The sequence below is a fragment of the Lepidochelys kempii genome, chromosome 18 (genome assembly GCF_965140265.1).
Source record: "Lepidochelys kempii isolate rLepKem1 chromosome 18, rLepKem1.hap2, whole genome shotgun sequence".
NCBI lineage: Eukaryota > Metazoa > Chordata > Testudines > Cheloniidae > Lepidochelys > Lepidochelys kempii.
Window position 1 is genome coordinate 9769963 of NC_133273.1, and position 19882 is coordinate 9789844.

The 19882-nt window shown below is 46.5% G+C and overlaps 2 protein-coding genes across 8 annotated transcripts in view; one reads left to right on the forward strand and one right to left on the reverse strand.

Annotated features, from left to right (window-relative positions):
* The window catches only part of SLC66A1 (solute carrier family 66 member 1), a 44827-nt gene that overhangs the window by 7201 nt on the left and 17744 nt on the right, over window positions 1-19882 (forward strand). For 3 of the 5 annotated variants that reach the window (XM_073316777.1, XM_073316778.1, XM_073316779.1), the window contains 6 exons: window positions 3077-3206; window positions 4341-4428; window positions 7354-7505; window positions 8109-8201; window positions 8929-9114; window positions 9640-10395. In XM_073316777.1, the coding sequence (XP_073172878.1) occupies window positions 3077-3206; window positions 4341-4428; window positions 7354-7505; window positions 8109-8201; window positions 8929-9114; window positions 9640-9735 (745 nt within the window). In that variant the 3' untranslated portion in view covers window positions 9736-10395. Of the gene's footprint in view, window positions 1-3076; window positions 3207-4340; window positions 4429-7353; window positions 7506-8108; window positions 8202-8928; window positions 9115-9639; window positions 10396-19882 lie in introns of those variants that run through there. The other 2 variants (XM_073316780.1, XM_073316781.1) reach the window with 2 other exon arrangements.
* The window catches only part of CAPZB (capping actin protein of muscle Z-line subunit beta), a 110131-nt gene continuing 109041 nt past the window's right edge, over window positions 18793-19882 (reverse strand). For 2 of the 3 annotated variants that reach the window (XM_073316785.1, XM_073316782.1), the window contains one exon: window positions 18952-19039. Coding sequence is in view for 1 of the 3 variants with exons in the window: in XM_073316784.1 (XP_073172885.1) it covers window positions 18952-19039 (88 nt within the window). In the remaining 2 variants the exon portion in view is untranslated. Of the gene's footprint in view, window positions 19040-19882 lie in introns of all 3 variants that reach the window. The other variant, XM_073316784.1, reaches the window with a different exon arrangement.

The window sequence follows — 19882 nt, forward strand, 5'->3', positions numbered from 1 at the left end:
TGGGGATCAGGGCTGGGGCAGAGCGTTGGGGTGCAGGGGGTGAGGGTTCCGGCTGGGGGTGCAGGCTCTGGGGTGGTGGGGTGGAGCCAGGGATGAGGGGTTTGGGGTGCAAGAGGGTGCTCCGGGACTCCCCCCCCCCCCAAGCTCACTCTCCCTGCAGCAGCACCTGGGCTGGGGGTGGAGAGGCGCCTCTCCCCAAAGCAGTACCTCTTGAGCTAGGGCTGTGGGATAGGCGGCCCGCCCCTGGCTGTGACAGGTCTGGGCCGGGGCTGGGTTCGGGCCCTCCCCCGGCTGCAGCAGGTCCAGGGCTGAGTTGGGGAAGGGGCACCGCAGCTGCGACAGGTCCTGGCCGGGGCTGGATCACCCATCCCCCGGCCGCAGCAGGTCCAGGACTGAGTTGGGGAAGGGGCACCGCAGCTGCGACAGGTCCTGGCCGGGGCTGGGTCACCCATCCCCCGGCCGCAGCAGGTCCGGGGCTGAGTTGGGGAAGGGGCACCGCAGCTGCGACAGGTCCTGGCCGGGGCTGGGTCACCCATCCCCCGGCCGCAGCAGGTCCAGGACTGGGTTGGGGAAGGGGCACCGCAGCTGCGACAGGTCCTGGCCGGGGCTGGGTCACCCATCCCCCGGCCGCAGCAGGTCCAGGACTGAGTTGGGGAAGGGGCACCGCAGCTGCGACAGGTCCTGGCCGGGGCTGGGTCACCCATCCCCCGGCCGCAGCAGGTCCAGGACTGAGTTGGGGCCAGCGGAGGGGCCTAAGTGCCTGTGCGGCGCTAAATAGGCTGCTGTGTGGCCCCACGGCTGGCAGCTTATCAGGAACTTAGCTCTTGGTCATGTCTGGCAAGTGCCTAGCATATTACTTCAAATAAATAACTCTTCAATCAGAATAAAATACTGTGCTAAGCAGGGATACGCGCACAACACAACTTGATTTACAGTAAAGTGATCTAGCATTTTCCATCTCTAAAACGCTTAGCACAAATAGAGGGTGACCACCTGTTTTGAGGTGGTGGGAGACAGAAACCAGGATGCCTCTATCCTAATCATCCATACCGCTTCGAAACAAACCAAGGAGCTGTCTAAACTAGACGCTGAAGAGCTCAGGGCATTGGTTTGTGGATCCCATTTTACAATAAATGGGGGTTCAGCCCATTGAGAGCCTGTTTGGGGAACAGGGGCAGGAATCTCTTGTTAGAGGTGAACAGCCCATCAACCCAGCTGAAGGGTGAACAATGCTGCACTGGAAATCACATGGCGAAAAAACTACCAGGGCTGCTTAACACCTGGGGCTGCCTAGTGGAGGGGAAAGTTCTTGCTGCAACTTTCACTGTAGTGCCTGTTATCTGACTTTAATATTTCTGTCTGGATAGATTTAAGGGGGAGATGGGGCAGGCAGTCTTCTACGGTGGGCCTGAAAACCTGCCTTTTGCACATTGGGGTTTCTTTCCCTTCCACCCCTCTTGCAGCCACGCTCTGGGATGTTTGCCTTGAGTGACTTCCAGTTTCCATTGCGAAACGAACTCTTGAACCTACCCGGATTTGGCTGGATCAGCAGATTGTGTCAGCCAGACTTACTGAGCTGATAAGTTACCCAGAGAAGAGTGAGCAGGAACCATGCTCTAGTCTGATGTGGATTGACGGGCTCCTCCTCCTTAGGAAAGGCTTCTATCAGAATCCCCATGTGCTGTGGGGCAGCTTAATAGGAACCAGTGTATCCCCAGGGCCAGCCCAGGAGAGTTCCAGCAGGTGGTTTGAATTGCAGATCACCTGCGGCTACTGCTGGAGATTGGGGATGGGGATCATCATCTGATGCAGTCTTAGCCTCTGCGGTGAAGCTCCAGATACTGTGAGTCAGACTGAGCAGGCTTTTTGCTGGCAGTGAACAATAGTTCTTCATCTCACAATAGGCAAATGCAGGGCAACCTGCTTTTTGAGAAGGTTGCCTATGATGGGAAGCTGTGGCACCTTGTACTTCCCCCTACTGCAAAGTACGGTAAACCTGTTCTCCATGCTGCCTCAGAAAGGGGGAGTGGCCATAGAGGTGTAGCCTGTGTCCCTTCTCTACATGCTGGCTTCGAAATTTGATCAGACCCAAAGCAGCATTGGTTATGCCTGGCTTGTAAACTGAGACACCAAGACTTGTTTAAGATCATACAACGAACTGGTTGCAAAACGAAGAAGAGAAGCAGAGTCCTAGCTCTCAGGCTATTGTTCTAACCACCAGACCTAACATTTCCCTCGTGAAAGTGAGAGGTGGATAACATTATGCACAGTGCAGGCAGGTGGTGTGTAAGCATCTTCCCACACAACCCTGCCAATCCTCCTCCGGTGTGACTTGCACCACCCTTGATAATCCGGAGTTCTGACAGCCATGCCGTTGCTGTCTGCCAGACAGCAGGGTGGCAGGCAGCAGTCATGGGCTATGTGACTGAAGTGGTTCTGCTCTGGATTTCCCACAGCACAAAGGTGATGGTGTTTAACTTGTGGAGTGGAGAGAGTGAACTTTTGGATTAAGCCAGTTGATCTCCATACCCTCCTTCCCTTCCCGTGTCAGCCCTCATTAATAGTTGTGCCCTCTGGGGTTAGAGCAGCACTCATTGGCTGGTAGATCAGCAGAGCCAGCTTTCCACAGCCTCAACAAGGTCCAGATTAAGGGCACAAGAGGGGAAAAAATAGCCGTACTAGTAACGCCAATGATGTGGGGTTTCAAGGTTGTGCATTCTTGATGTATGTGGGCTGGGGCAGTGAGGGGAGGGAACCCACTGAAAGCGCTCCTTGCAGATCTTCCTGCTAAAACCACAGGTGAGTCAGTGCCTTCGGGCTTGTCTACATGAGGAAATTTACCAGCAGAACTGTACCGTAAAGCTAGACTGCAATAGTTTTGCTGGTAAATTTCCCTGTGTAGATAAGCCCTTAGCCTGGTACCGGTTTGTACTCCAATGTGGAGTTTAAAAACTAACATAGCATCCAGATCATCAGGGGGTCCAACATTCGAGGAACCTCTGGCCTCTGCTCCACTGGGGTACTGGTGAATTGATTGTGTAGAGCTGACTTTCTCTCTCTCTCTCCACCTCCACAGACAATATTACCAGGCCTGTAAAACAGGTAATATGGACCAGGCTCTCTCCATATACTTCCTGCTGGGATGGCTAGGAGGAGATTCCTTAAATCTAATAGGCTCTTTCCTGGCCAATCAGTTGCCACTACAGGTAATGATTTAGGCTTTTCTGTGTGATTTGCGTTTTGGCTGGCAAGGAGTAGTGTCCAGATTCTCTGTGTGGGTGGTAGGGAGGAGAAAACCGAGCTCATTGGTATGACAGGGACTCCCTAGCCAGTGCTGCGCGTGTGCACGTGTGTGGTGGGGGAGTGAGTGGAGTTAGGACACTTATTAAAAGAATGACCATGATTGTGCTTGCTGTTCTTTTTTTATAGGGCAAGATTGTTACAATAACTAGAGATGGGCCTGAGCCATGCAGTTGGGATCTGGAGCCAAAACTCTCCAATATGCAGGCGTGTCTGGCTCAGGGCTTTTGCTTCAGACCCTTCTCACTGTCTGATCAGTAAAGATCACCTTCTGATTGACAGAGGAGATATGACCCAGGATAGAGGCTGGTGTGTGGTCTGAGACTCTGGGTCTAGGCTCTGCCAGCGTCTTGCTCTATCCAGCATTACAGGCAGCTAAGATCAGCTGACTTACTTGCAAATTAATTTCTTGAGCACATGGGCAAGAAACGTCTCTTGCCCTGTGGATTTTCTGAAGGATGCACTGAACTAAAGAGAAGCCCCTGAGTTTCTGGAGGTTGTCTAGGTCATGGTTGTGGCCTGAGGGAAGGAGGTTTCACTCTGTAAGACCAAGAGATGTTCCAATGTCATGCATAGTCTGTCTCTCTCTGATTCATTTTCTTACAGGAGGGAAGGCTAGTTGGTGAAAATCCAGGGCAGGGCATCTTTTCTCCTGCTAGATCAGGGTGGTGAAAGTGGAGCCCCAGAGTTCTACATTATCCCCATTTTACAGATAGGGATAGTGATACTGACCTCCTTTATAAAATGCTTTGAGCTCTACTGATGACAAGCACTGTGTAAGAGATGGGGATTATAACTACTACATTGTAGTGTCCCTCATTCTGGATGTGGCCTGTGGAGATCATAAGAGCCAGTGTGCAATGCCTCTGGCTGGACCAAGGGAGAGTTTCCTGGCTGGGCCTTGTAGCTGCCATTAGCTGATCCTCTATAATCAGACTGAGGAAAGCTGCTAGGCTGAGCAGAGTCTGGGAGTCCATCTGTGGATGAGCTGAGGAAGGCAGTTCTGCCATATGACTGACTGACTGTGTTTCCTCCTGCAGGTTTACACTGCCATTTACTACGTGCTGGCAGACTTGGTCATGTTGTCTCTCTACCTCTACTACAAAGTCAAGAACCAGAGCAGAGGCTGTGAGTTGATAGTTACTAATGCAATCCGGCAACACTTACATTTTGCAAATGCAACTTTGAAAGCTGCTTCCTCCTGCAGTGGCACTAATGTTGATGGCTCTGGGAGGAGCTCAAGCAGCAGCCTGCTGGGTTTAAACATTTTTCCTGTTCAGCCAGGAGAGCACAGCAGGGATATGGTGACCAAAGGACACCTCAGGGTAGCAGTACCATGAATTTACACTATTAGAACTGTTAGCAATAGGAGGGCCCTCTTTCACACAGGGGCGAGCATCTGATTTCTCTCGTGAGATTAAGAAGCCAAAAAATTCCCAAAGGGCTCCAGGCTAGAGCCAGCTTAAAATCCCCTAAACACTAATGCATTGAGAGAGAAATACTGTAAATACCAGTTAGCTGTAAACTAGTAAAAAATGACTGGCAACTAGACTAGCAAGTGAAATCACTTACTGGGTTCAAGGCTTGCAACTTAGTCTATAAACATGGAAATAGCTGCGGAGCAGGAGCTCCAGCTATTTCTGAGCTGCTGCTTCTCCTGGCAAAGAGTCTGATCTCTTGGCATCCTGGAGCTTCTGTAATCTGCCTCTAAGCGTAAACCAAAGCTATACTGGCCTAGGGCAGTGGTTCTCAAGCTGCTGCCCGCAGGCCACTTCAGCCCAATCAGCACACAGCTGTGGCCCATGTGACACCATCAGGGCCATACAGGTTGTGTATGTATAATATCATAAAATGTGTGTGGATGCAGCCCACGTAACATACAGAGAGCTGCCTATGCGACCCACAGTGGTAAATAGGTTGAGAACCCCTGGCCTAGGGCAGAGGTTCTCAACCCTTTTCTTTCTGAGGCACCGCCCACCGCTGCCCCCAACATGCTATAAAAACTCCACGGCCCACCTGTGTCTCAACTGTTTTTCTGCATATGAAAGCCAGGGGTACCAAGCTGGGCAACTACCCGTGGCCCCATTCCACAGGGGCCCCAGCAAAGCTACGTTGCTCTGGCTTCGGCTTCCGTCATGGGTGGCAGGGCCCCAGGCTTTAGCCCCACGCAGCGGAGCTTCAGCTTTCTGCCCTGGGACCCAGCGAGTCAAATGCTGGCCCTGCTTGGCAGACCCCCTGAAATGTGCTGGCAGCCCCCGCAGGGGGCCCCTGTCCCTGACTTGAGAACCACTGACCTAGAGCATTTCCTGCAGTATTAATGGCAGTCAGCTGTGCTTTGGGTCCTCTGCTAATCCCCAGACGCTACCCTGTGTTTTGATAAATATTCTGTGTTTGAGCCTAAGTAGAACTCCTCCATAGGACTGGTTTATAGTAGAGTTAGACCTATATAGTGCCTCTTTCCCAGCTATGTTCTAGCGTTGTCATTTACTACGGTATGAAAATTAATTAAGCCATAGAAGAAACACTAAGAGGAGGAAACAAACTAAGAAATATCTTTAAAAGGGTGAGGGGTTAAAACCAGCCTGGTGATTTGCAGCTTAGCTGTTATTGCAGTAATGCCTAGAGAGAAAGCACATGCACATAACAAGAAATAACCTTGGCCTCCAAAGAATTCACAGTCTAAATTGACAAATGGATGAAGGGCAGGAGGAAGGGAGTGAGTGCTATTATCTCCATTTTACAGATTGGGGGGCGGTGAGAGGGAGGTTGGAGAGATGACATGGCTTGCCTGAGGTGTCACAGGGAATCTGTGGCAGAGTTAAGAATAGATATAGGGTTTGGTAGATGCTTTTCCTTACCAGGTATGCAGTCCGGGCCTGAAACTGTTGAAAAGGGCAGTAACAGAAATGTCACTTCAAAGTTCAAGAAGATTTCCCCCCCCCCCTTAGATAGGAGGGGGCACTGGAAAAGAGAAGCAATATGGCTCCATCGGGACATTTTTAGTAACCTGAATATATAAAAGGAATCCACAAAAAGTGGAAACATAGACAAATTGCTAAAGATGAGTACAAAAAAATAGCACAAGCATGTAGGGAGAAAAATCAGAGAGGCTACGGCACAAAATGAATTACACCAGAATCGGGGCCTTAAGTATGTGCTGTTGAGTATTATTAAGACAGAAAAACCTTAAAGGATTTTTTTTAGCCTTGGCAGTGTTCCTTTTAAGAATGTTAAGCTCAGAATGATTTCCTTTTTCATAGTGGATGAATTGGCCTTATCATGAGATAGCAAATGTGGTTTTTTAATCTCTCTGAAGTTACTTGGTACTAACTATACGACCACAGGCTTGCAACAGAGTGTGCCTAGAGTGGAGCTGGAGGCGTGACTTCCTGCTTAGACAGAGTATCCACATTGGCATACTCCACACTCCAAGTGCAGGAGGGGCTATGCACTGTTTGCCTAGGGTTTCAGACAGGATCATAGTTGGGGTGGCCAGCCTGTTCTGCAGCCATGACTGCACTTTAGTTTCTAGCATGCTGGCTCAATCAAGCTAGTGTGAGGGTCTCTCTCGTCAAGCCGGAAGCTACGCCTTCCGGCTTCAGTGCAGACCTACCCACAATGAAACTGAATGTAGATTTTTAGACTTCCTTTTATTCTACAGTTTTTCCTTTCTTCACTAGGAGGTCTTGTAATGGCAAAAGGAGGGACCTTTACTCTTTAACTTTTGAGTAATCAAATATCTGCACTGAAGGCAGGTGCTGCTAACCTGTGATGTGTTTAAATGACTGCCGCATGCATTGCATAGCCCTTCCCCAGTACCACCATGTGAGGAATGGAACTTGGTTATGGAAGGCCTGCCTTCAAGAGAAATCTGAACCTGCCACTGCGGAACTGATGCCTCCCTCTTCTGTAGGATGACACTGGCCCTGGTTTTTCTGGAGGTGATGGGATGCAGATTTAACTGGAATCCAGGTTGCTTCGTGTAGTGCATGGACCCACTCACTCCGTCTCATTGGTGGCACTTTGTAACTCACCTCTGCTTTCTCTTCCCAGTCTCTGCTCCTATTAATGCAGCCTTTGCCTTCGTTTTTTTGGGAACGGTGTCAGCCACATCCTTGCTGGGCAGAGCTGGCTCCACAGTTGAAACGGTGACATTTAAAGGGAGGACTCTTCTGTCTGCCGCAGTGGATGTGGCTGGATGCGAGGTGAGCCCCTCTTGATATATGGGGGCAGGGAGGAGGCTGAGGATTTGTGGGAAAGATGAATAATCAGTTTGAAATGGGAATGTCCCACAGAGAGGGAGAGCTGGCAATCTTGTCATGTGACAGTTTCAGCCAATAGCTAGCCAGGCAACTCAAAAGAACTATTGACCAGGTGGAAAGACAACAGTGCATACCTGGGTTTGGTCAGTCATGGACTTTAAGGTCAGAAGGGACAATTATGATCATCTAGTCTGACCACCTGCGCAACGCAGGCCACAGAATCTCACCCACCCACTCCTGTAACAAACCCCTAAACTATGCCTGAGCTACTGAAGTCCTCAACTTGTGGCTTAAAGATTTCAAGATGCAGAGAATCCTCCAGCAAGTGACCCGTGCCCCACGCTGCAGAGGAAGGTGAAAAACCTCCAGCGCCTCTGCCAATCGGCCCTGGAGGAAAATTCCTTCCCGAACCCAAATATGGCGATCGGCTAAACCCGGTCATGTGACCTCACCTCTGCCACCAGATGCCTGTAAATCCAAGGATACAGTTCTGCATGTGCCTTGTACAATGCATAACAGTTTGGTGTTTTATGTCTTGCCCTGCAGCCTTTCACCAAGAAGGAAATCATTGGCTTCACTGTTGGCTCGATCGCCTCCTTGTTATATCTCTTCTCCCGAGTGCCCCAGATCTACACTAATGTAAGTGACCCACTGGAGGTGGGGATGGGATCCAACCCGCTGCTGGGGTTATCTTTCCTTGGGGAAGGTGAAAGGAGTTCCCTTTCTGCTGAGATTCCAGAGCTGGGAGTAGAGGAGTTTCCTTTATCCCTAAGGGCTGCTGATGCAAGAGGCAGAGGGCTCCAGGCCAATAACCAGCTGTGTTTCCAGAACCTTCCCAAGGGCCATCTCTCTGTATTTTCACACTGGGTCCTGATTGATTTAACCTCTTGACTTCCATGCAGCAGCTGTTTCTCCCCATTGTAAAGGTGGGACGCTAATTTTGCTTAATATTTTACAACTGGAGCTGAAAGACTATTGCTATTGAGCCCACCCCATCATTTAGGATTCTGTTATGGTGGATATCTTTGGGGAGTGGGGGGGGGGAAAAGAGCGAGATGAACAAGGGATACAGATGCTGGCCAATTCTCTAGGATACAATTCCCATTTTTAATTTTCCCTGCTCTTCTTGGAGTATCTACTATGGTCACAGCAGAGCATGATCAAGTGACCCTAAGCATGCCAACACTGTCTAAGAAGCTTGTCCTTCAAAGAGTGGATACCAGCACTCAATAAGCTTAGTCATCATCTAGATCCTCCTCCCTTTGCATATCACCTGGGAATCCATGCCTGGTATATCTAGAGTATTTCCGCTATCAAGGAAGTCTTTTTATTCTCCAGCCCCTTCTAATATGGCTTCCTCTTCCAGTTCAAGAGGAAATCTACCAAAGGTGTCTCATACTGTCTTTTTGCTTTGGTGATGCTGGGGAACTCGCTGTATGGAATAAGTGTGCTTCTGAAGAACCCAGACCGAGGGCAAGACGAAGGCAACTACATCATTCATCACCTCCCCTGGCTGATTGGCAGCCTGGGGGTCCTGTCTCTTGATGTGATTGTATCCTCTTCTGGTAATGCTCCCTGCCCCAAGTTTCTGTGGTGTTGCCAGCTCGTTATTTCTAATGCTCTGCACAAATAACCATTAAAAAGCTTGTCTCTTCTGGGATGGTGAGTGGGCAGGGCTGTTCAGAGGCAAATTTTTGTTGATGCTATTACACAGCCAACCCATGCTTTGCAGCTGAAGTCTTTCCCCTCCGTGTTACAGTGATCTCTTACAATAATGTTGGAACAATACATGCTTATTATAGTTCCTAGCATGAAGGGTCCCTGATCCTCTTTGGGACCTCTGGTCACTACCCTAATACAATGAAATAGTCCTTATTTGTAGATCTCAGAGTGCTTTACAAAGGAGATAACCATGATTATCCCCATCTTACAATGGTAACCATGCACCTCTTGGCATAGAAAGAACCAACCAACCTCTAGTTCCCCCCAGAACTAAAGGCTTCCTCCCTAGACAGAGCTTCCTAATTTCTCCTATCTAGACCTTATGTAACAGAAATAAGGCTTAACACCTCCTCAGATCTCCTTCCAATTCCTTGCCTATCGGAAGGGAAGACCTCGCACTTCTGAGAGAGAGGCCCTGCTTGGCAAGCAAGATGAACCCCTTGACAGCTGACAAAGGAACTGTCCCCAAGCAAGAATGGATACTGGTGAGAACTCTGGCTTCAAACTAAGCCATAGCGAGTTGCCATCTGGTTCCTAGACCTGTTTTTGGGTGACTCCTGTTAACAGAAGAAGATGTCAGCCAGTGTGCGGTGTGATGCTTCCTGCAGAAAGTGCTTGGCCATCTGTCAGAGGACTTTCCTGGTAGATATCACCTGCTTGTAGTGATGACTCAAAAGGGATTAAATATTGTGACATTTCTGTACCTGGATCATAGTCACTTTTAAAAACTAGCTGAATTTGATTCCACTTTCCTCCCTCCCTTCCAGAAGGCTGCCCTGAGCCAGCTCTGCATCAGACATTACTAGCAAGAATGAAAAATCTCTAGGGGATGGAGGAAAGATGAGGCTGTCTACCTTCCTGTTTTAAGCAAATGAACACAGATGCTGAGAGTGGCTGCCATTTAACTTCACCTTCAAGGGTTTATGCACAGTGGCTCAGTGGCTCCCTTTGCCTATCTGAATAATGTTGCACATTCTTCTTCTGGCAGTTAAGGCAGGGAGTGAGGCCAGTGATGGGGTTGGAGAGAGGAGTTTTAATACGTGTGTGTGTAATTTTATTGAAATATTTTGGCAGCCAACTTTCTAGAAAAATAAATCTTTGTCTAACATGTCTCCCTTAGTTTTTATTTTGATTCCAAAGGACACTTCAGTTTTGGCTTGTCTCCATTCTCTTCCACTTGTACAATTAGTCTTTAAAATGGCTTGTGGGGTGACTACCCCCTACCCGTGGCCATTCACTTTCTCCTTGTGAACTTTCATTTGGTCCTCGCTGAGAGTTTTTCACATCCATTCTTTCCCTAGAGGTAAGCTTTTTCCTTAATTTCTAAAGCAGATATGCTGGCAGAGACTACCATAGCTGTCTGCCATGTAAGATGGGCAGTATATCCACACTCACAGCCCCACCTTACCCATGTTTTAAGTATTAGCTGTCCGCTGAGGTTGCTGGGAGATAACTGCTCCAGACAGCAGATGCAGGATGGGCCTAGACCAGCATTTCTCACGTGTGGCCACCAGAGGCTTTTCTTGTGGCCACAGCCTCCTGCACTGTGATTGGTGTAGGGGAGAAGGGGGCAAAACTGTGGCTTGTTTCCCAGGGCTGCCAGGAGGGGTTGGGTCCTGCCCCCTTTGAAGGAAAAACACTAGAGGGGCAGGCAGCTGGTCAATTCCCCACTTTCCCAGGGACGTAGGGGGGCAAGCTTCAGACTCCATGCAGTGGCAGGCTCTGATTCCAGGCTCCAACCCCAGGCCCCGCTGCCTCCCTGCCCATCTCCCCCCCCATCCAGGGCTTAATTTGTCCCAGGGCTTGCTGGGGCTGAATAAGTCTGCTGTGAAAAGTGATATTAACAAATATCACTTTTCACAGCAGCAGACTTATGGCTAGAAAATCTTTTTTTAAAAAGCCAACAAAGTGCCTTATGTCTTTCTATTTTGTTTAGGTCCAGTAAAGAATAGACAATTGTACACTTATTACTGAGTCTGAAAACCCATTGCATAAATAAATTATAATGATGGACAAGTCGGTACATTTTGTTTTTCCTAAAGTTAGTTATTTTAGGAAAAATGGTCAGCGCAGCCACTAGCAAGAGTTAGTGACCATACTGTGAGGCCACCCAAAAACATGTTGTGAAAGCTCCTGGCCTAGACTACATTCCCCCTGAGCCATCATGTAGCTGAGGAGGCTGTGGCAGCTCTCTAGGTAATGACTAAGTCAGAGGTGATTCTCAAACTTGATCTCTGGGAGGAAGCTAGTCTTCCCCCATTCTAGGGTGTTCGGTGACAGAGAGAGACTTAACCTCATACTTTGGTTTAAACCAGACACTAACCACCCCTTTTCATTTCACAATCCCTTGAAAGTAGAATTGTTAGTGATAGAACTTGCAACTATTCTGGGTATGAGGCCAGACACGGGCAGTGCTGCTGTAATAATCCTTCACTGGGTTTTACAGTTCCTGAATTGCAAAGAGCACTCCTCTCCCATGGAAAAACTGATTTGGAGAGGGGAGGTAAAAAGCTGTTGTAATTCCATAAAAGCTAAATGAAGCACTCACTTTGCAGTGGAGTCTGACACCAGCTCAGTAGTAGCGGGGCCCTTCCCGGGCTGCAGAAACAAGTGTTCTACAACAGAGCCTTCAGAAGAAACAGGTCAACTAGCTGACAGAACCAGTACAGCACAGCAGTGTGTGAATGGGGGAATCTATAGCCACTATTAACCTGGCAGTACTGACTGGCAGAGGTAGGGCAAGCACAAGAGGGTGGGAGCTAGGCCTCTTGTATTCTATTCCTAGCTCTTACTATGACCTTGCAAATTACCTTCTTTGGGTCTTAGGCTTACACATTTGTAAAATGTGAAAAGTATTTACTTATCCTGGACTTTTCTATGGCTTAGAGATAAGAGCTTTACTACAGGCAGGAGTGGGCAAAATCCAGGCAGAACATCCCAACCTGGCACTACATCTGTGTCAAAGTAGCTGGTCTGGGCTCGTGAGCTGAAGAGCTTGAACCCCAATTCCATATCACAATACAGTGCAGAAGCGTCTTCTACCGAGTCAAACAGAGCTGTTGTGGCTACTTGCATTAGAGGTGGGAGTGTCTCCCAGCCTTGCTCGAGTGGCACCGCTGCCCCTTCAGCAAGGTTTTAATTTAAAAAAAAAGCAGGGGGGACATTGTGCTATGAGTTGCCTCCTCTGCACTGTGGGTCCAAGCTTGGGGGGCTAGCCCTTGCCCCAATGTCCATGTTCTCTCTGGTGTGCTAGCTTGACCACGGTTAGCATGTATCTGTTTACCCAGACTAGGAGGTACGCTCCAGCTGCAGTGTAGATGTACCTTAGATCCCTATTACTTCAAACAAGCCTAGGGCACTGCACCCCACATGGGTGCAACAATGGGCCAGTTGGTGGCTGCTGATGCACACTTGGCCTTGAGGGGCAGTCAGTACTGGCCCAGTGGCAGGAGGTAAGAGGCTGACCGGTCACAGCTTATATTGTCCGTATCTGTTGTAAAGCAGAGAAGGAGAGAGGCTGTTCACTAGTGCTACACAATAAGCATGTGCTTGCATTCATCGTTCAAGAAGCCAGCGACACTGTTATCCAGATGCAGCTGGCCCAGGGGATGTGCACAATATGTACACTATATATCTTTTTTTTTGAAGGAAGAAGAGGAAAGGGAGCACCTGCCTTTAAAGCTTCCCTTCCAGAGGTGGTGAGGGGATTAATCTTCAACTCATAACTTTTGTAGGAAGAGGGGGGGAAAGGGAACGGTTTTTTTTAAACAGCTGGATGGTGCACAGTAGGTACAGTTCCTAGAGCAGGAAGTCAGCCTGTAGCAATTCTGTTTGCAGTACAGCTCAAGCACAGGCTCTGGCAAGCAGGTGAACACAAGACTTCAGGTTGTTTTCATCATCCTTGACTTAGAAGCCTGGTTCACAGTCCTGTACTTTTCATTATAAAGTATACCAAGGAATTAATATACCTGGCTCACAGTAGCACTAAATTATTAGTCCTTTGCTACTAAAGGGAGGAAAGCTTTTTTTTTTTAAATGAACAGGTGCTTAGGGGCAGGATATGTGAAGCTTTCCCCCATCTAGCTTTGTAGTTGGTGGCATTGCTCTGCATAATCAGGAGCACTGGTTCAGCCATGAGGGGGCTGTATAACCCCACACAACCTCCCTCATCTAGTCACCAGGTAGCTCTCGGTAATCAGGATTCCACAGCTGCTACAAACCTTCCCCTCACATGAGGTGGAGCAGCTCACAAAAGAGTTCTCTCTAATCTAGGGAAAGAACACAGCCTGTACCTACATACTAATCCCTTCTGCATTGTTTCACTGCTGATCTTAAAATAAGGAAGAGGCCAGGAGGACAACTTAATTGTATGGCATGATTATTGAACTTTGGCCAGGGCTCTGATAGAAAGAAATTACATGTCTTACAAAGGCCCAATTTAAGGAAATTGCCCTAGTGGGAATATTTTTGAGAGATTAGTTAATTACACTCTCCACTGCTTGATTCTGTACTGGCTTCTACCAAACTGATTTTTCCAGGAGTTCTCCCACTAACTTTCCTGAGGAGAAAGATTAAGATTTTCACCCTAATAATTACTAATTCATGAGTTTCATAATTCCGTCTTCTTTTGTGCCTTTTACAAGAGGATGGACTTAGATTGACTGTCAGGAATAGCTCCTGAACTTTCCCATGCTCACTTCCTCTAAAAATCCTGCCAGTTTAAGAAACTCTTCCATTGAAGTCCATGTTTTAGTTCTAACAGGAACTACAAAACAGATTAGCAGGTGTAAAACAGCATATTGAAATTCAAGGGAGCAATGCCAATTCACTGCAGTTAAGGAGCTGGGCCCCTATTTGTAACCAGGTTAGGCAACAATGCTTCATAACTAAATTCCCTGCCATAGCAATATTTGAAGCATAGACATACACACATTATATATATATATATATATAAAAAAAACCAGCTCTGGGTTAGAGCTGCTTGTGCTGTCATACCTAGACAGCTATCTATTGTTGGCAAATCTTTTCTTTCAGGAAAATGGAAACAAAGTAACAGTTTCAAAAGGTGATTAGCAAAGTTTGACTCAGATTTCTGGACTGAAGCCTCAATTCAGCAGAGTGCTTCAATATACTTAACTTTAAGCATGTTCAAAAATATTTTGCTAAATCAGGGCCCTTTACACACAGCTATAGCAGTGCTCATCACTGCAGGATCTGGCTTTACATTAAATGAGGTTTTAGAACTATGGGCTCTGGCCACTTACAGGTGTTGATGAGGGGCTCACCATTCCTCTGGTCCGGCTACATGATGCTAAATTACTTTTCCAGGTAAGCACTTGCAAATAGGCAGGGAGGTGGGATGTAGTATACTTGATTAAAGTGTGGTCCATGTTTTAAAGATGCATGAGAACCTCTTATTTAGAGCCACACATTTTCTCCAGTCAGAGGCTGAAAGTCTTATCAGAGCTAGACCCTATCACTTGCTAACTATATTAGTCAGCAAGAGGGAGATACCTTGGGCAGCAGCAGGGAAGAGTTATGTTGACAAGGTATTAGAGGGACACCTGTCTTGGGCCTAGCTGATGGTACTTCGGAAGCCAGAGCTGTTCCTGGTGTACTTTGAGAACTAGAAAATTGTATCTAAGGACAAATGGAGATTAGGATCCCATTGTCTTAGATACTATGTAAGAGCCTTACCTAGCCAAAAGGTGGGAGTGGAACAGAGAAGTGACTTCCCTCATGGTTACACAAGTCAGAGACAGAGTTAGGAATGGAACTTAGGTCTCGAGTCCACCACATTCCCCATCAGACAATGCTGCTTCTGGATAGGTAGCATGAATCTCTCATTTGACTGTATGTAGACAATGCCTTACATAAATCCTACTATTGTAGACTAACTACACAGGTATAGTTAAAGCAGTGCAACCACCCTAGTGTGGATACACTGATGGCAGTACAAAAAGTGCTTATAAGGCTACAGATTATTTTCCTGTAGGGGAATAAGCTATACCACTAACTACATTCACAGTAGGTGATGTATCACTAATGGCTGATTTTAAAAGTTATATCCCTCACTAGCATAGTTCTGTTACTTAAGTCTAGGTGTAGACCAGGCTCGTATTGCTAGCAGTATAATCCCTCTAACGTATAATATTAGTCTCACCTGTAGTTAAATGGGTAGGAGGAGCTTGTGAGAAAGAAGCTTTAGAACAGGTAACAGGTAGAATTAGAAACAGCAGGGAGGAACATGCTGCTCCCCAGCCTAAGTTGACATACTATTTTCAAACTTCAGGAGTTATTACAAATTTTGCTCTAACTTCAGAAGTTCCACATTACAGAACCAAATGGCAACACCACAAACTCAAATGTTACCCTTGAGGTTGCAGACTTTTAAGGAGGGAGGATGTACATTTACTCCTTAGCTCCAGTCCTTTCACATGACCTGAATTAGAGACACCAGAGGTCCCATGGGTAAAAACTCAGGCATGGGGCTTTAATCACATGCAGATGTCTGAATGTTAAATAGGTCACATTGGAACAGCATAATTGGAAGTACTTTTTTTACTCTATCAATATTTATGCCTACAGTTTCATTTCACATTCACAGAGGGTCATCCAGAGGATAATTCTGTAGGCCAGATGCTGACAGCTCATCAGGCATTTGCTCCCTTCTCCCTCTCATTGTATTTTATGGGAATTAATCAACACCCACTATAAACAAAAAGTAAGCACAAGACCAGATAGTATGTTCAAAGCTGCTTAAAATGTGTCTCCATAGACTTACTAAAACCCATGTCAGGCCCCATTTGCAACTCAGACTGATGGGAAAGCTTGACTAACCTCTACCACTTCACCATAGTTGGGCTAAAGCTTAAACTGAAGACTGACTACGGCTAGCCAGATGCTTCAGTTCTGTGATATTCCTCTGAACCAAAAAGACTGTGAGAAGACAGTTTCCCAATAATAGGTCATCTCTGTAAATTAATGAGCAAAGGAAAGAGTTGGACAGATTATTGGCTACTTGTAATGACTTCAAATCTCTCCCACTACTGGTGTATCTGAGCACCTCCCACACATAAATGAGTTTCTCCTTACACCATCCCAGGTGAGGTAGAGAAGTATCCTTGCTTTACAGGTGGGGAACAAGAGGCAAAGATCAAGTGACTTGCCCAAGATCACACATGGAATCCATGGCAGAGCTGACAACTGAATCCAGCTGTCCTAATCCAAGGTCAAGCACAAAACCATTCTTCCTCAAACCATACAGTGCAACTGCAAATTTGGACTGAGGTCAGTATTAAAGTAAAAGGTGCTCTCCAGTATAATACTGGCACTGCAGGAAGAAAGGAAGGTAAAGGAGATAGGTTAGCTAATCTAGCCCAGAGCAAGGGTGAACAGATGATACGGCAAGGGATTGGCAGGTGTTACCCAGCATCATGGGTCACCAGTGAAAGCTGTTGCCAGCTGAGGATAGAGAAAGTATATGCAGGTCAGGCCAGATTGTTCTCAGTTCTGGGGTGAGTCAGATGAAGTCTCCTAACATTTCTCTCACTTCCTTGGCAGCCAGTTGAACAAATTTCTAAGATGTTCATAATCAACTTAATAAAGGGAAACATTGGCAACTCCCTTACAGCATTAACTTAAGCTACTCGAAGTAAATGTGTTAACATAAGAACAGCCATACTGGGTCAGACCAAGGGTCCATCGAGCCCACTATCCTGCCTTCCAACAGTGGTCAATGCAAGATGCTTCAGAGGGAATGAACAGAACAGGCAATCAAAGTGATCCACCTCTTCTTATCCACTCCCAGCTTCTGTTGATAGCTATGAGGAGTTGAGTTATGAAGGGGAGTCACGCCCCCATCTTCCTAGGAGTGCTGCTTGCTGGGGGAAGACTGAACCATGGGACAAATGTCACTCTTTACAAAAAATTAAAGCCTTTTACTTTCTTCCATGAGCAGCCCCCTGGATTAGATTTCCCAAATGACAGTTAGTCAAAGCCTGACCTGACCGTGAGGGTGAGATGCACTTTCCTATTCCTACCAAACCACCCGCCATCTTACATCCTGGCCTTTCATGTCCCTCCTTCAACCCAGTAGCAAGTAAATACTGTCAAAAACCAGAGATGAGACATGGTGGGCTCAGTCGTTTTGTGGTGTAGTGTGAGGCTGTCTGTCCACTATGCACCCCTGCTGGTTCTCTCAGGAGACAGGCCATGGACTGAAGGGACATGGAAGCTGATGGTCTTATGGACATGGTTCTTCCAAGAGAAAGGCCTTCCAACTGCCACTTAAAAGACATTCTTGGTGTGAATAAGTAGATTTCTGACCACAGAGCTACATGTCTTGCTCCTTCCACAAGCACTAAATTCACTTACGTAAGTTAAAAAGGTGTCTAGGTGGAAATGAAGTGGCCGAACAGCTTTTCACTAGTGCCATTGCTTAGAATTGGCCACATTTAACATTGCCAAGTGTTGGTTAAGCCTCTCTTCTCCCCGAGTGCTTTAACAAACAGGTTTTACCTCAACTATGTTCAACATACGCAATGATGCCAGATATTCTAATTATTCTCAGAATACATCTGTTCCACATTTGCTATATGCCTGAAGCTCCAATCCCAGAATGCAGCAGGGTGCCAACATCCTCATGCCAACATCTTGAAAGTATGGCAAGCTAATGAAAAACACAGCCACATAAAGCTGGCGAGATGCACCCCTTCTGTGACTAGCAAAGTAAATCAAATAGTCTCCCTTCAACCAAGTAAGTTTCAGCTGATCTTGGTGTGAGACAAGAAGAACTCACTTGCTTTCTGTGGCCATACTGTATAGTAGTTTAAATTACAAACGTCTGTATATAGACAGGGCAGCTGCTCCCTACTCCCATAAAAGAGTGCATCATGAGCATAAACGCTAAGCAATGAGACAGGAAGGAAGAAGAAATAAAAAGGACACTGGATGCACATTGCTTCCCAGGATTTTATAATTTTTATTTTGTGGGTTTTTTTGTTTTTAGTATGGAGGCTCAAGTATAAGATGTAGATTCAATTTAAGCTTTACAAAAAACAAAAATCAAAACAAAAACCCCTTTTGCATTCCATAAAAATTGACAGAAAGGTGCCTTGGAACAGGCTATAGAAGAGCAGAACTTTCAGTGGGTCCCCAAATCAATGCTTCCTTGCAAGTCTGGTTTAGTCAGTATAGTACAACACTGAGGAACACCCTCTCTTCCCTCCCTCCCACCAGCCGTCCCCCATGCCCAGTCCCCACACATACGTGGAATACGTTTTTCCAGTTTTTCCTCTTTCACACACCACAGTATTTAATAAATTTTGTTTTACATTTTTTACACCAATGTAACAAAAGGCGGGGGGGAGGGGAGGAAAAGAAACAGAATGAATGGTGTTTATGCATATAAATGGGAGAAGAGGGGGAAAAACGCATGATTTCTACAGAAATATATTCTAAGGTCTCGATAGTAAAATGTGGTGCAAAGTAAGCTTCAGAGACTGAAAAAGTTTGTACAGCTTTATTCATGGGGAGATGGCGGCATATGGATAGTAGTGGATGCAAATTGTGATGTAACCAAAAAGGGGGGTCTGGGGAGAAAATGAATTTTCTAAGAAAGGAATCTAATGAGTGCATGGCATGTCTTGTTAGCATGAAGAGTATTTTAACTTTGCTGCTTTTTCTTCAAAGCCTCCACCAGGTCATTTTTAAGAGCATCTTGTTTTGATTTGTCTGCAAAAGTCTGCACAGACCTGTTGGGAGGAAGGAAACAAATTAAAGTGGGACATTTGAAAGCAGTGATTTTTAACAGGTATTCTTCTGGGATTTGAGGCAATAGCAGGCTTAGAGGAAACAACCTCTATTTGCCTGTTGCAAATACGGAGGACAAAAGGTAAAGTGAACACTTTTCCGCAAGTATAGCAAAATTCACTCTAACAGGGAGTCACCACAGATATACTTCCTCTGAAGTTCCACTACCTCCAATTCTTGGGGGGAGAATCCCAATCCTTTACATTAGATCTTGGGAACATCTAGTTGTCCCTCAGACTGTGTGTTAGAGGGGATCAATCTCAAAGTGATCATGACGTTAAGGTAGATAATCCAGCAGTTATTCTGTGGCAACTCTGCAATGGACCTGTTTGCAGGACCTAACAAATAGTCCAGGTAATGAATATCTCAGTATGTGGCAGCCATGCGTCATACCATCCCTTCCAATGCATTTACTCATGGGAAGAGCAGAAGCGGCTTTACAGAAAGACTAAGAAGTTTCTCTCTTCTTAGGGCAGAGTCCAAATGAGAGTTGTTTTAACTCTGGCTTGTGAAAGCTGCTTTATGGAATAAATTACCAAGACAATGAATCTCTCCTGTCTGTCCATGTGCTTCGAGACACAAAGCATTAGGTTCACCTAGGCATTCGGGCAGCTATTGGTTTAAGTTTAAACAGATAAAAATGTACATTAGAAAGCTAGAGATTTTTAAGAAGCTAGTCTTTGTATTTTCCTATGAGCTACGATGTAGCTGTTGGAAGGAAAGTACTCTTTCATTATGGAATGGAGGCCCACTAGCTACAAACCCCATCATGGGCTTCTAGCAGA